Source organism: Neovison vison, chromosome 3, assembly GCF_020171115.1.
Source record: "Neovison vison isolate M4711 chromosome 3, ASM_NN_V1, whole genome shotgun sequence".
Lineage (NCBI taxonomy): Eukaryota > Metazoa > Chordata > Mammalia > Carnivora > Mustelidae > Neogale > Neogale vison.
In genome coordinates this window covers 19,732,875-19,746,160 of record NC_058093.1, presented here as the reverse complement: position 1 = coordinate 19,746,160, position 13,286 = coordinate 19,732,875, and the positions used below count along the sequence as shown (strand labels likewise).

Below are 13,286 nucleotides of genomic sequence, written 5' to 3'. Positions count from 1 at the left end.
GGTTCCATTACTACTCTTCTTTAAAATGAAATTTTGGACTGACTAATAGTAGTTAAAATGTGTTAGCAATTAAACCCTTCCTTCACATAAAAACTTAGCAGCAGCCAACTGCATAAAACAGAAATGCTCTGAAGTCAAAAATCATAAATAGGATCTTCTCACCTTGGTTTATGTAGTTTCATCTTGTTTTGGATATTTCAGAAGCTTCATAGAACCATACCTTAGCCTTACCCTCTTCCTGTGGTCCTACTATAGTATTGTAAAATCACAAACTGATCATAAAGTGTAAAGTTAGACCTAAAAAGTAGACACCCTTCATAACATAGGATGTCTAGCTTTGCTAAACACATACAGTATCTTACCAACCAGAAACCTTGATTCCCCTAGGAATCCATCTGTATTGACTGCTCAGACACGAAACTCTAGGTTATGCTTCCAGTTCCCTCACTACTCATCATAGAATGTTGGAGTCAATACCCATCACCTATGTTTCATCCTTTAAGGAACCCAGAAGTAACTCTATATGATTTTGGCAGTATTATTCTCAACTCTCTAAGCTAATACTGAAGGAGTATAGCTCTCTTTCAGGAAAATTGCAAAGTCTTTGAAAGTCTTTCATTGCTACAAAGAAGAGGGTCTATTTATGAAACTTTAGAAGAGCTACCTCCTCCTGAGATGGAATTGCTACAGGAAACAAAAGAAAAATTTAAATATGTACCTAATTTATAATCCAAAATAAATGCTCTAGAAGAATAGAGTAAGGCATTGTGGGAAAGGACCAGTCTAAAACAGAAGAGCTACAATAAAAAAGAAAATGTTTACTGAATTAAATATGGCGAGTGGGCAAAAACTGTAAAAGACCAAATTGATGGAGATGAAGTGAAATCTTGAAACCAGGTGAACTCAGTGAGATAAATCTACATAACTGCTACAAATATAAATCTAAATGTGACTATAATTTGTTTTATTTTAAAGAGGTAATAATTTATATAATCTTAAATGGTTAGGAATAAAACCCCAAAACATATCTAAAAAGTTTGGGGAAAAATGATAAGCAGAGAGATTCAAATTCTCTATCTTTCATAAAAGTAGGACTAAAATATCAATCTTTTATTGACTCTAATTATTATTGACTCGAATTTTATTGACTGTAATTGACTCTAATTGTTTATTGACTCTACCTTCAGTAAAACTAGTAATGGCATTAAAAAACATAAGGGAAGAGAGAAATAGCTTTCCTAGGTTTTTAAATTTTGCTTGAAGCCAATGGAAGATTTTTAATTGTGTAAGGGTATTATATTGACTATCCTAAATAATTTTTTGAAGAACAGATCTTATAAATCAAATATTTTGAATATAATATGGATGATCAGAATAGGCAAACACAAAACAAAATAACCTACTGGGTCAGACTGCATGCTTATTGTGTGCAGAGACTTCAACACATATCTCTGTGTTTCAATTATATTACTGCCAACTGGATAATCAAAAAATATTTGCTGAATTGAGATCACCTGATACAGAGATAATGAAACTGGACATGTAGCATCTCCTGATTATCTTCAGAGACTACAGCATATGAAAATATTCTATAGGAAAACTTGGCAACAGAGACATGACTACACAGTATAATCAGGGTAGGTGATCTTATATGATAATACATACATTCTGGCATCTTATCTGAGAGCTGAAAATTAAGAATGGTTGTTAATATAGAGGCAAATTACCACATTAAGGATAAAGAAAAAGACTGATACCTTTCAAATATTAAATTAAATATATAGAAAAAATAATGCACGCTTTGAACCAAGCAATAAAGTGCCTTATTTATGAGAAGTGAGGCAAGAAGAGGGAAAATTAAGAACATGGTTGATTGAAAGAAAAACAGAGTCATCATTGGAATTTGTCTTTATTCCTCTATACATTTGTTTTGTGATGAAGATGTGTAAAAACAGTTATTTTAAACATTTGCCTTCAATTTACTAATGCTCAGATATGCCATCTTCTCCTCTTTAAATTGTAATTTCCTTCCATCCAATTTATTCTTAAGAATCAGAAAAATCAATGTAAATATTATAGCTTCACATCACTATAATGGGAATAATAAAGCTCTATTTATTTAGCTGAAGAGAGTTTAACGTTATCATGATTGGGTCCAATGAGTAACAAAGGAATCCAAGCAAGGTCTCTTCTCTAGTGAAGCCAATAAATCACATCATTGGAAGAAAGTGTGAAATTGGATTCACTATAAATTACTCTAGCAAAGAATCATGCAAAGCAGCTATAATGTTTTTGATCATTATTTTTCTTAATGGAATCTAGAAAAATGATCAGAAATCTTTTGATTTCTAAATCAGATGATATTCTAAACAGAATGTCAGTGCTAAGGGGAAAACAGTCTATTAATCAAATAGACTTAGGTATTGAATTCATTAAATAGTAGCTGCATTTAAGTAATGGAGACTTATTTTAAGATTTTATTTATTTATTTGAGAGAGAGAGAGCACATGTGCATGTACTTTTGTGAGTATGGGAAGGGGCAGAGTCAGAGAACCTCAAGCAGACTCCAAAATGAGTATGGAGCCTGTATGGGGCTCAAGGAAAGACTCACCGGGGACTCAACCTCAGATCCCTGAGATCATGACCTAAGCAGAAACCAAGAATTGGATTCTTAACAGACTGAGCACCCCAGCAGTGGGGAGATATTCTTTAAAAAATATTGCTATGGTTATATGCACCCTAGCCTAGAACATTTTTTTTAATGGAGTTGCAAACAGAGATTCAGAAGGTAGATCAAATGTGGAACTATAATTCTCTAAAGATTGGTTATTAGTGTCTTAGTTTGTGCTTGTGTGTGTGATACAGCACATGTAAAACGTTTTTCAAAGCAAGCTTCTATGGGAGGCCTACGTGCTTTCATGTTTCTTCCTAAACCATTTGATGAAAAAAGCACTTCAAGTAACGATGCTTATCTACTGTAGTCATCATTCCAATGCCAAAGTTCTTGTGAGCAAATCAATAAATTTGTATAGGAAGGGAAGAAATTCATATTCACATCGAACCCACTGGGCTTTTTTTTAATTCTGTTTTTTTCATAGAAAGGTCTGAAAAATAACTTCGCAGTTTAAGTGAGACAAACTCCTGACTTTAAAGAGGAACAGACTGGGTAATAAAGGATGTGAAGAACAAAGGCAAAAGGAAATGCAGATAAAATTAAACTTCTTTATAACCTGGAGCTCATTGACAAAAACTTGAGGCAGGCAGAATATGACATTCCATCAGGAACTCCCAACTGTTTTAATGTTAATGCCTTGCTAGAGGGAAAAGAACAACCTTAGCTTGACAATAGCTTAGCACCCCCCATCCTATAAGTCTTTTTTTTTTTTTTAAGATTTTATTTATTTATTTGACACACGGAGAGCACAAGTAGGCAGAGAGGCAGGCAGAGAGGCAGAAGCAGGCTCCCTACTGAGCAGAGAGTCCCGATGCGGGGCTTGATCCCAGGACCCTAGGATCATGACCTGAGCCAGAGGCAGAGGCTTAACCCACTAAGTCACCCAGGCACCCCCCACCCCCATCCTATAAGTCTTATTTAGCATATGAAAATCCTTTTGGAAACTTCCTTTGTCTTTACTTCCCCCACCTCCAAAGTATAGAATCAATTGCACTTCACAATCAAAAAACAGTTCTTTCTGCCCAGTGATCCTGTTCCGGAGTTTTCATAAAAGCATCCATTTGCATCTAATAATGTCTCAAGAATTCTTTCTTGACCATTCACTCAGGAACCTCACTTCAAATCACATCAATAGAGACCAAGTAAGAGTTCTGGGGGAGTTGGCTATCAAACCAGTAAGGACATAGAGGAAAAAAAGGAATTTATTATGTATGACCAGTGGTGAAGAAATCTCCAAAGTACCTAAAAAGTAAAATATCCTTTTCATTTTTATTTTTTTTAGCAACTGCTAGTCAAAGGGAAAGCTTTAAAAAAGACAACCTGCTTTCAGAAATTAAGTTTTATTCACAATAATCATTTCATAATAAATGAAATGTCATAGGAAATAGACCCTTTGTTTTCTTAAAAATAGACTTGCTAGTTATTCATTAACTAGCAGGAAATTCAATATTCCCTACTTCACATTTTCAAATGTTAAAAAAACAATATTAAAGCCAAACAAGCAAGGAAATCTTACTTTGGAGTAGAAAAAAAAAAGTCCTTCAAATTTAATCTTGAGCTGCTCAGTTAATTTTTTTTACTATGCTAAGCACCTTATAATGTGGGTATTAAAATAACAATAGAGATCTGCAATTGTCCATCATGAGGCTTCTTAATTGTAACTACATATGAGTTTCAATTTCTCTTAAATATGAACAAGCAACCTCCTTTTCCCCATGTCCTGTTGAGTTAGTGCCTAGTCCAGTGTAGTGCTGAGAAGGCATTTTTGGAATGTGAGATAAATATCCTCTTTTTTTTAAAATACTTTTGCAGAAAGTAATTTGCATGTTTCCTTCCAAAAGACATGATAAGTCTGCATAATTAGTTGGTAATTTGTATCTTTAAATGCAGTCAAGATGATCTTATAAATTCCTTTATGGAATTCTCATCATATAATCTAAAAATGCAAATCAACATTCATTACTATAGCTTAGAAATTTAAATATCAAAATATTTAAGATGAAATTATTGCCAAATCAGGACATTGACATAAGAAATGAGCATAGCAGTTCTAAATGTGTATGGTGAACAATGTGTTCTTTTATATTTCCACCAAAGAATTCTCTCAAGAATCTGACCTAAGAACACTAACCATAAGTTAAAGATGGTGAGTTTGTTACTGTTGGGAGGATTTGAGACTTGATCTTAATAATCTTCCCCAATCATCAGTGGAAGAGAAAGAAGATATAAAGGTAAAATGGAGAGATTTCAGGAAAATGGCTGAAAGTATGTTAAGAATACATGATACAGGAAAATGCTGAGTATTCTGAACAAAGTCAAGAAAGAATTCTTGAGTTGTGTTTGGTACAAAAGGTTGTTTTATTAAAGCAAGGGGACAGGACCGTGGGCAGAAAGAGTGGCACTTGGGTTGTGATGGGCATGTGACTGTATACTTTCAAGTTGGGAGGAGGTTAATGCTATCATAAGTCCCTAAGGAATTTTGGAAACAAGGTTTCCAGGACCCTGTGGGAGCTAGCTATTGTTAAGAAAAGGTCTCTTTTTACCGTATAGTAAAAGCTCAGTTCTGAGACACTTCAGATGTGTGTCAGTGGGCCATATGCTAGGAGGATGATTGCTAACATGTACCTGATGGGTAGAGATAAAGGAAGTTTCCAAAGGAATTTTTATATGTTAAAGAAGACTTACTGGATCTTGGAGGTCAGCATAATGTTAAGCTAAGATTGCCTTTTGCCCTTAGCAAAGTGTCAACATTGAGGCACCTGAGATCCTAGAGGAATGTCACTCTTCTTTCCAGTGCTTGTCAATGGGCTGTACGTAGTAAGGACATTTAATTTTTTCTTTTGTTTTTGTCTCTCACATCAGTAGGTTTAAGATAAATCCATAATACAGTTTAAAGAGAAAAGGGATATAAATACCTTACCCCAGCCTATCAAGATGAAGCCCCACAGGTATTTGGTGTCCGAAAAGAATGCCACAAAGATTAGACTATGCAGGTAGAGACCTTCCACCAAGATCCAATAGTAATTTGTAGCCAAGAAGTAAATGAACATAACAACAGCAATCTTGCACCCAATCTGTTACAAGTAAACCAGAATTGCATCATATTAGAACTCAATTATACTACATGAAACATCAGACCATGAAAAAGTAGTTCTGTATTTCTTTTTTATGATCTGTTTCCTGTAACTACCAAGTTACAGGGCGAAAGCTAAAGCCACAAAAAGGGCATTAATTCAAACCATCAAAACCTATAATCTATTACACTTAATTCCCAGATATGTGCATCAGTGATTTAATTAACTGAATTATTCAGTGATTCTATTTACTAAGTTACACCAGGACATTTCAGAGCAGAATCAAGTACCCCGGAATCTTATATTGGAACAAGCGTGAATCTACAATGAAGTAAATGTCATGGGCTTTTAAACAACACACGTCTGGTTTTGCAAGTGGGCTTTTTATTTCTGAACATGGAAAGCCATGACAGCTAGTACGAACCATACATCAAATGCACTCCAGTCATGTGATTTTTGAAGTTTCCATTCCAGAATGTTCTTACAGAAAGAGCTCAAGACTTTTAATAGTCTAGGATGATGAGTAATTAAGTGTAAAGCTTAAGGACAGAATTGAGGTAGGAAATACCATTATATAAATTGTTCATCTATCTTGGTTAATTCAGAGATTGCATAAGCCAAAACAAGTTAATATTTAGTGGACTATAAAATTTCACTTTTCTATAATGTTACAGGAATCAGTCATGAGAGAAAGTGGTGAAAACACTTACATATTGTGACTTGTCCACAGAAGGCATTTCTATGGAACTTTGTAGGTCATCCTGCATCAAGAGGGACTGTAGCTCCTTGACTCCTATGTGAGCATGGACCACTTTGTCCTTGACAAAGATGCTTACAGCTCTCAGCATGAAAGACACAAACAAGTGCATGTGGATATAGTTCCTTGTGCAATGTAATCGTCTATGGAAAGAAAATACTCAGCACTTAGATTTGGGTGAAATTAGACATAGGGAAAGAAAATACATACAAGTCCATACTCAATACAAAACAAGTCCATACTCTCCTCTAAAAAAGAAGAAAATATGGTAAGCCTGAACAAAGACAGAAACCCATTACTATCTACTTCCAGTTGAAACAACTGGGATCAAGAACTAAAATGTAACTTTTTGAGAAATAATTTCAAATTTAATCTGATCTACTACGATGTTTATCTTGATTTTGCAGAGTTAACTATTATGCTATATTATACTAAAGCATTATACTAAAATAAATATTACAGTAATAATGACTAATGGAGAATCATTTTGAAAAGGGATAAACATTATTAAAAACGGAGCTTTCAGGGATGCCTGGGTAAGTCAGTCGGTTAAGCGTCTACCTACTGCTCAGGTCATGATCCCAGGGTCCTAGGATGGAGTCCCACATTGGACTCCCTGCCCAGTGGAGAGTCTGCCCTCTCCCCCTGCTTATGCACTCTCATTCTCTTTCTCTCCCTCACTCTCTCTCAAATAAATAAATAAAATCTTTTTTTAAAAATGGAGCTTTCACATTTTCAACACATACGCTACAAGAAAAACTAAAATATTTTGATAACATTACACAACTTTATGTCCTAGTAATGTTAAAGAGTAAACAAGCTTACTTTAACACAAAAGCTTTAACAAAAAGTTTTGCATTTATAAAAGAATCTTAGACACAAGTTAAGTCATAACATACACAGAAGAAGATACAGCATTACTAATTTCCTGTACAAAAAGCTAACTCCAGAAGAGATCTTTTCTTCAGTTTAATGGGAAAATACACTAAGAAAAGGTTGCAGAATCTAGCCCAGCTCTACCATTGCTTGACTGCAAGACAATACAACTTTCCTGTACAAAGATCACCCTATTACTACTTCTCTTCCAGAAAGGACAAAGTGCACAAGTATAAGAAAGTAAGAAAAAAATTTTAATCCAATAATATATTTTTACATTTCATAATATAGTAGGGATAAGCCAACTGAGAATGAGCTAAATTTAGACATTTCGGAAATATCTTGTTTGTATGTTAGGAACACGCATGCCTGTCCATTCTACCCAGACAGTCCTCCTCATTGGTCAATTCCTTCTGGGGTGTGTGTTCACAAATGAGGCGGATTTGACCAGATAGGTTATCAGGTATCTGTGGAAATTATTGACCACAAATAGTGCCATCACAGTATACAAGTGGGTATTGACTTTTAGAAGACTCAACACTATCTACTATCCTAATAAAAAAGCATTTTGTTGTGTGAAACAGAAGAGTTTCTGAAATTTTTGTGTAATGTTATGCTGTATAGTTTAGTAATTATATAAAAGTATTACATAGAAAGAATTTGTTAAATAGAGTGATAAATTACTATGTAAATTGAAGAATTACTACTTAGTGATTTGTATCCTCCTGAAATTTTATGTAGAAATTTTTTTCTCATAAATATTCATCTATTATTCTGAACAACCAGAGCTACATTTAGTATAATGGAATGAGCTCTGGATAGGAATTAGAAGATGAGGTTCTGTTTCCAGCTGTACTACCTATGACCTTGTGACCTTGGACACTGAACTTTAGGTTCTTAGATCTGTAAAATGGGATAATACTGCCAAGCCAATTTCATGAAACTGTTTTGAGGAGCCCCACCATAATTCCACAAATCTGTGTTCCCCTTCTACTTTAAAAACTTCATTAGCTTCCTGTTCTCTACCCTTACAAGATAAAATTCAAAGCCTTTGACAAAGACCTGCAAAACACAGTGCCACAAAATCTAGTTTCTTCTTAGTAATCCCTATATGGCCACTCCACCCTATGCTCCAAGTGTTGCATTCTCATGGGATTCTTCAATGTTCCCAGAGTCTACCCTGCTCCTTTCTGCCTCTGAGTTTTGCACATTCTGTTCCCATCATCTGGAATATACTAAACTCCTTCTCATTATTGAAATATCAGTTCACATGTCAGTGTGTTCTAGGAAGTCTCCCTCTCTTACCTAGTCAGTTTTAGCCTCTTTGGTCATCTAGCCTCATTCTTTTTCCCCATGCATACTTTAACCCTGAAGTCTTAAAATGTTCTTGCCTTAATTACTATAGCTCAAGACCTTCCATTTCTATCCAATCCTCAATCCACTGCCCGTGGTCAGGCCACCATCTTCCTTTCCTGAGTTACTCTAACAGCCTCTTCCAAATGGGCTTTCTATCATGCTTCCCACCAACTCACACTCCACCTCAAAAGTGACCTTTCATGTCATGCTTCTGCTTAAACTGCTTCAGTGGCTCTTCGTCACTCTTAGGGCAAAGTTCAGATTTCTTCATATAACCCACAGTCTCACTGCCCATCTCTCTTCTGCACCAAAACTCTGAATTCTCAAATATTCCATGCTTTGATCTAAACTTGGGTTTGGAATTCTGTCCCCTGGTATTCTCCCTGGGATACATCTTACTTATAGTCATGCATCTTTTGAAATTTCACTTCATCCCCTTACTCTGCCTTCCCAATTACCATACACCACCTGAATCATACCATTTCTCACACTGTATACTAATTGTTTTCTTAGTTATGTGTATCACAAACCAGGTGCAAGCATCATGAGTATAATTTCCCATACATGTTGTGCACTGCTTTATCTCCATATTGATGCTCAAAATTTTGTACTGATTTATACCATATTGAATTGGGCAAAAGTTTCAGTGGATAAAAAATAAACCATAACAGAAGCAATAAATATGACTTCTTTAGATATAATATCAGATCATTTGGGGGATTATTTAAAATGAATTTCTGTCCAATGGCACCAAAATCATTTGGGAAAAATGAAGTCTTTGCAACATGAATGAAAATTTTTGCAGCTCATTCTGCTCTACCCAGCAACACTTTGCAGACAAATACACTGTAGTGCAGATCTATAGGCTTAATGGTTTCATAGTGCTTTGATGTTTTTAAAGATTTTTCTTTTAGCTTTTAAACAACAACAATAAAAACCCTGAATTTCCTCATGAAAAATAAATTTTCAAAGCCAAATAATATTATAACACTAGGCTGAATTCAAAAACTTGTGCTGGGAAAAGTATCTGGGCCAAAAATTGTGAGACCTCAAGTCTTCTATGCATAGGACACAGAACCTGTCCCTTCATGGAGAAAGGGATTGGGAATCACTCACCTGAAGTAGCCAATAATGACAATAGCCACAGCCAAGGAACCGAAGGAAACAGAATATCCAATTGTGTACATGACATAGAGGCGTTCAAAGAATTCTTGCTGAAGGGGAACATATTTAATTAGAAAAATAACTTTAAACAAGTAGATGTGAATAAACTTAAAAATCATGCTTCTTCCTGTTTAGACAGGCAGTGTGTTAGCACATTTATATAACATAGATTGTTAATCTAGCCTTTCTTTCATTTCCTATGTTCAAGTGAGAGTTTTTTTTGTTTTTTGTTTGTTTGTTTTTCTAATATTTTATTTATTTATTTGAGAGAATGAGAGAGAGAGGGCATGAGCAGGGGAAGGGCACGGGAAGTAGCAGGCTCCCCACCGAGCAGGGAGCCCCCAACACAGGGCTCCACCCCAGGACCCTGAGATCATAACCTTGAGTTGAAAGCAGAGGCTTAACCAAATGAGCCAACTAGGCACCGCTCAAATGAGAGTTAAAGATGTAATAATAATAATATGTGGCATTTCTTGCTTTCGTGAGGTCAAATCAAACGTTGCAATATTTACTTAGTGAATTTTTGTGCTGTCCATTTTAGTTATTTGGAATTATATACCTAATGTGATAGCTGAAGTAAACAAAACATGTGTTGTAGGGCTATTCTAAGAGGAAACTAGTAAAAAAAACTTTCATTTTTGGAATATTAGTTCTAGTTTTCCTTAAGCTTTTTACTGAGCTGTAATTTACATGAAATAAAATGTACAGATGTTAAGTGAGCACTTTGATGGGCTTTTATAAGCCACGTTTGCAGCCAAAAAACTAGCCACCATTCACTTCCAGGTAACTACTATTCCAATTTCTGTCAACACAAATTGGTATCAACCGTTCATGTACTCTGTGTACTTTTTGACTATTCTTAGCCTTCTTAGAATTAGATAACATATACTTAGTATATACTCTTTCTGTCAATATACTGCGCAATAGTTCTGTATCTCAAATGTAGCGCCAGTTACAAAAGTTTACATATGCGATAAAATGACAGAACTATAACACACAAATGGCACCATGTCAGATTTCTCCCTCCGATATTTTAGTATAATTATGTTAGGATGTAACCATTGGAGAATACCAGGTGAAGGATAAATGGGACTTTCTTTTACTGTCTTTTCCAGTTCTTGTGAATTTATAATTTTTTTAAAAATTACAAAGGAATGGACCATTGATTCATGCAACAATATTGGTGAATGTCAAAAATAGATGAAGTCTTAAAATTGTACTGCCTTAATTACTATACCTCAAGATGTCCCATTTTTATCCAGTCCTCAAGCTATTGCCCTTGGCCAGGCCACCATCTTCCTGTCCTGAGTTACTCTAACAGCCTCTTCCAAATGGGCTTCCTATCATGCTTCCCACCAACTCACACTCCACCTCACCAGTGACCTTTCATGTCACTCTTCTGCTTAAAATCCTTCAATGGCTCCTCATCACTTTTAGGGTAAAGTTCAGATTTCTTCATATAACCCACAAGTCTCAAAACATTCTCCATTCACCATTGTACACTTGAAGGCCTTGAAGACCTGCCTTGTGCTGTCCTTTAAAGTCACCCATAGACCCCTCTTTCCCAGCTTCCCTGACACCTAGCAACCACTAATCTGTTTTCTACCTCTGTAATTTTGTCATTTCATAAATGTTAAAGAAATGGAATCCTCCAGTATGTAATCTTTTGAGATTGGCTTTTTTCACTCACAATAATGACCTCAAGATACATTCAAGCTGTTGTATAGGTCAAGTTTGTTCCTTTATAATGCTGAATATTATTGCATTGTATGTACATAACCTAGGTATATCAGTATATATAAAACATTTCAAACTTTGTAGACAGCATACATTTGGGTCATATTTTTTAATAGATTCTTTCAATCTCTGTTTACTGGCATAATTAGATCATTTGTAAATATAATATTGCTATGTTAAGGCTAAGTCCCTCACCTTATTTTTTTATTTTCTGTTATTCTATTTTTCATTTCTCTGTTTTATTTTTTCCTGCCACCCTGTGGGTTACTTGAACATTTTGCAGAATTCTATTCTGATGTTCCTTTTCAAATACTTTTGGTGGTTGTTCTAGGTATTACATTGTACAGCTTAATGTGGAGACTTTGATTACTGAATGCTTACCTTTCTTCTTTCCTAATTAGGCTATAATTAAGCATATAATTAAGCTATAATATAATTAAACAAGTAATAAGCTATAAATCTCATAAAGTCTGCTTTTGTAGTTTCTCCCACTTTTTTGATATATTCAGCTTTCATAAGTATTCAGTTCAAACTTTTGCCATGGGTCACACACATATTTTCCAACAATTTGTAAATTGTCCACGTATTTTATTTTATTTTTTTTAAGATTTTATTTATTTATTTGACATATAGAGATCACAAGTAGGCAGAGAGAGAGGAGGAAGCAGGCTCCCTGCGGAGCTGAGAGCCCGATGCGGGGCTTGATCCCAGGACCCTGGGATCATGACCTGAGCCGAAGGCAGAGGGTTTAACCCACTGAGCCACCCAGGTACCCCAATCTTGAGATTTATTGACACTTCTTTATAGTCCAGTGTATGTCCAATCTTGAAGAAACTTTGATGTGTAATTTCAAAGAATGTGAATTTTGTTGTGTTTGGTGATTGTATTCTATAAATGGCATTTTCATCAAATTGTCTGAAAGATATCCTATGGGTGTTTTTGTCTAATTGTTTTACCAATTACTGAGAGAATGGTAATTTCATAAATTCCAACATGGTGGGACCTGATCATGTCTCCCTTTTGCTTTGACAATTTTTGCTTTATGCAATATAAAGTCCCTAAAAGTGTGCATATTTAGGATCATTAGTTCTTGCTGGTAAATGGATTATTTAACCATTCTGACATGGCCTTCCACCTCAGTAATACTCTGCCTTGAAGTCCACTTAGCAATACCAACCTTTTTTATGCTGAGGGCATGCACTGCATTAACTCATCCACCCTTTTAATTTCGAAACATCTGTTATCTTCACATTTATCTGTATTTTTAAAGAGTACATTTCTTACAGACATTATATACCTAAGTCATACATTTATTACCCATTCTATCTTAAGTGATTGTTAAGTTCATTTACACTGAGCACAATCATTGCTATGGTCAGGCTTAAAAATAACACATTGGTACTGGCATTCTAGATGCCCTATCTTTGTTCCTCTGTACCTACTTCCTTACCTTCTATTTGGGAGGTGGTGTCAATCAAGTATTTCTTAATATTTCGCTTGTGTTATTTTTTAGCAATTACGCACCCTGAACCTCCATTTAAGTAATATTGAACTATTTCACAAATGACTTAAAAGGTATACAAATGTATACTCAGTTTTGCTCCCTAGCCTTTGCCCTTTTAGATTTTGTCTACATAGTGCTTGCTTT

General features: G+C 35.1%; 1 protein-coding gene across 1 annotated transcript in view; it reads right to left on the bottom strand.

Annotated features, from left to right (window-relative positions):
* Positions 1-13,286, bottom strand: part of PTH2R (parathyroid hormone 2 receptor) — an 85,270-nt gene that overhangs the window by 30,365 nt on the left and 41,619 nt on the right. The window contains exons 5-7 of the mRNA XM_044240835.1: positions 9,854-9,951; positions 6,459-6,648; positions 5,595-5,748 (exon numbers count right to left, since the gene is read on the bottom strand). Coding sequence (XP_044096770.1) covers positions 5,595-5,748; positions 6,459-6,648; positions 9,854-9,951 — 442 coding nt within the window. The remainder of the gene's footprint in view (positions 1-5,594; positions 5,749-6,458; positions 6,649-9,853; positions 9,952-13,286) is intronic.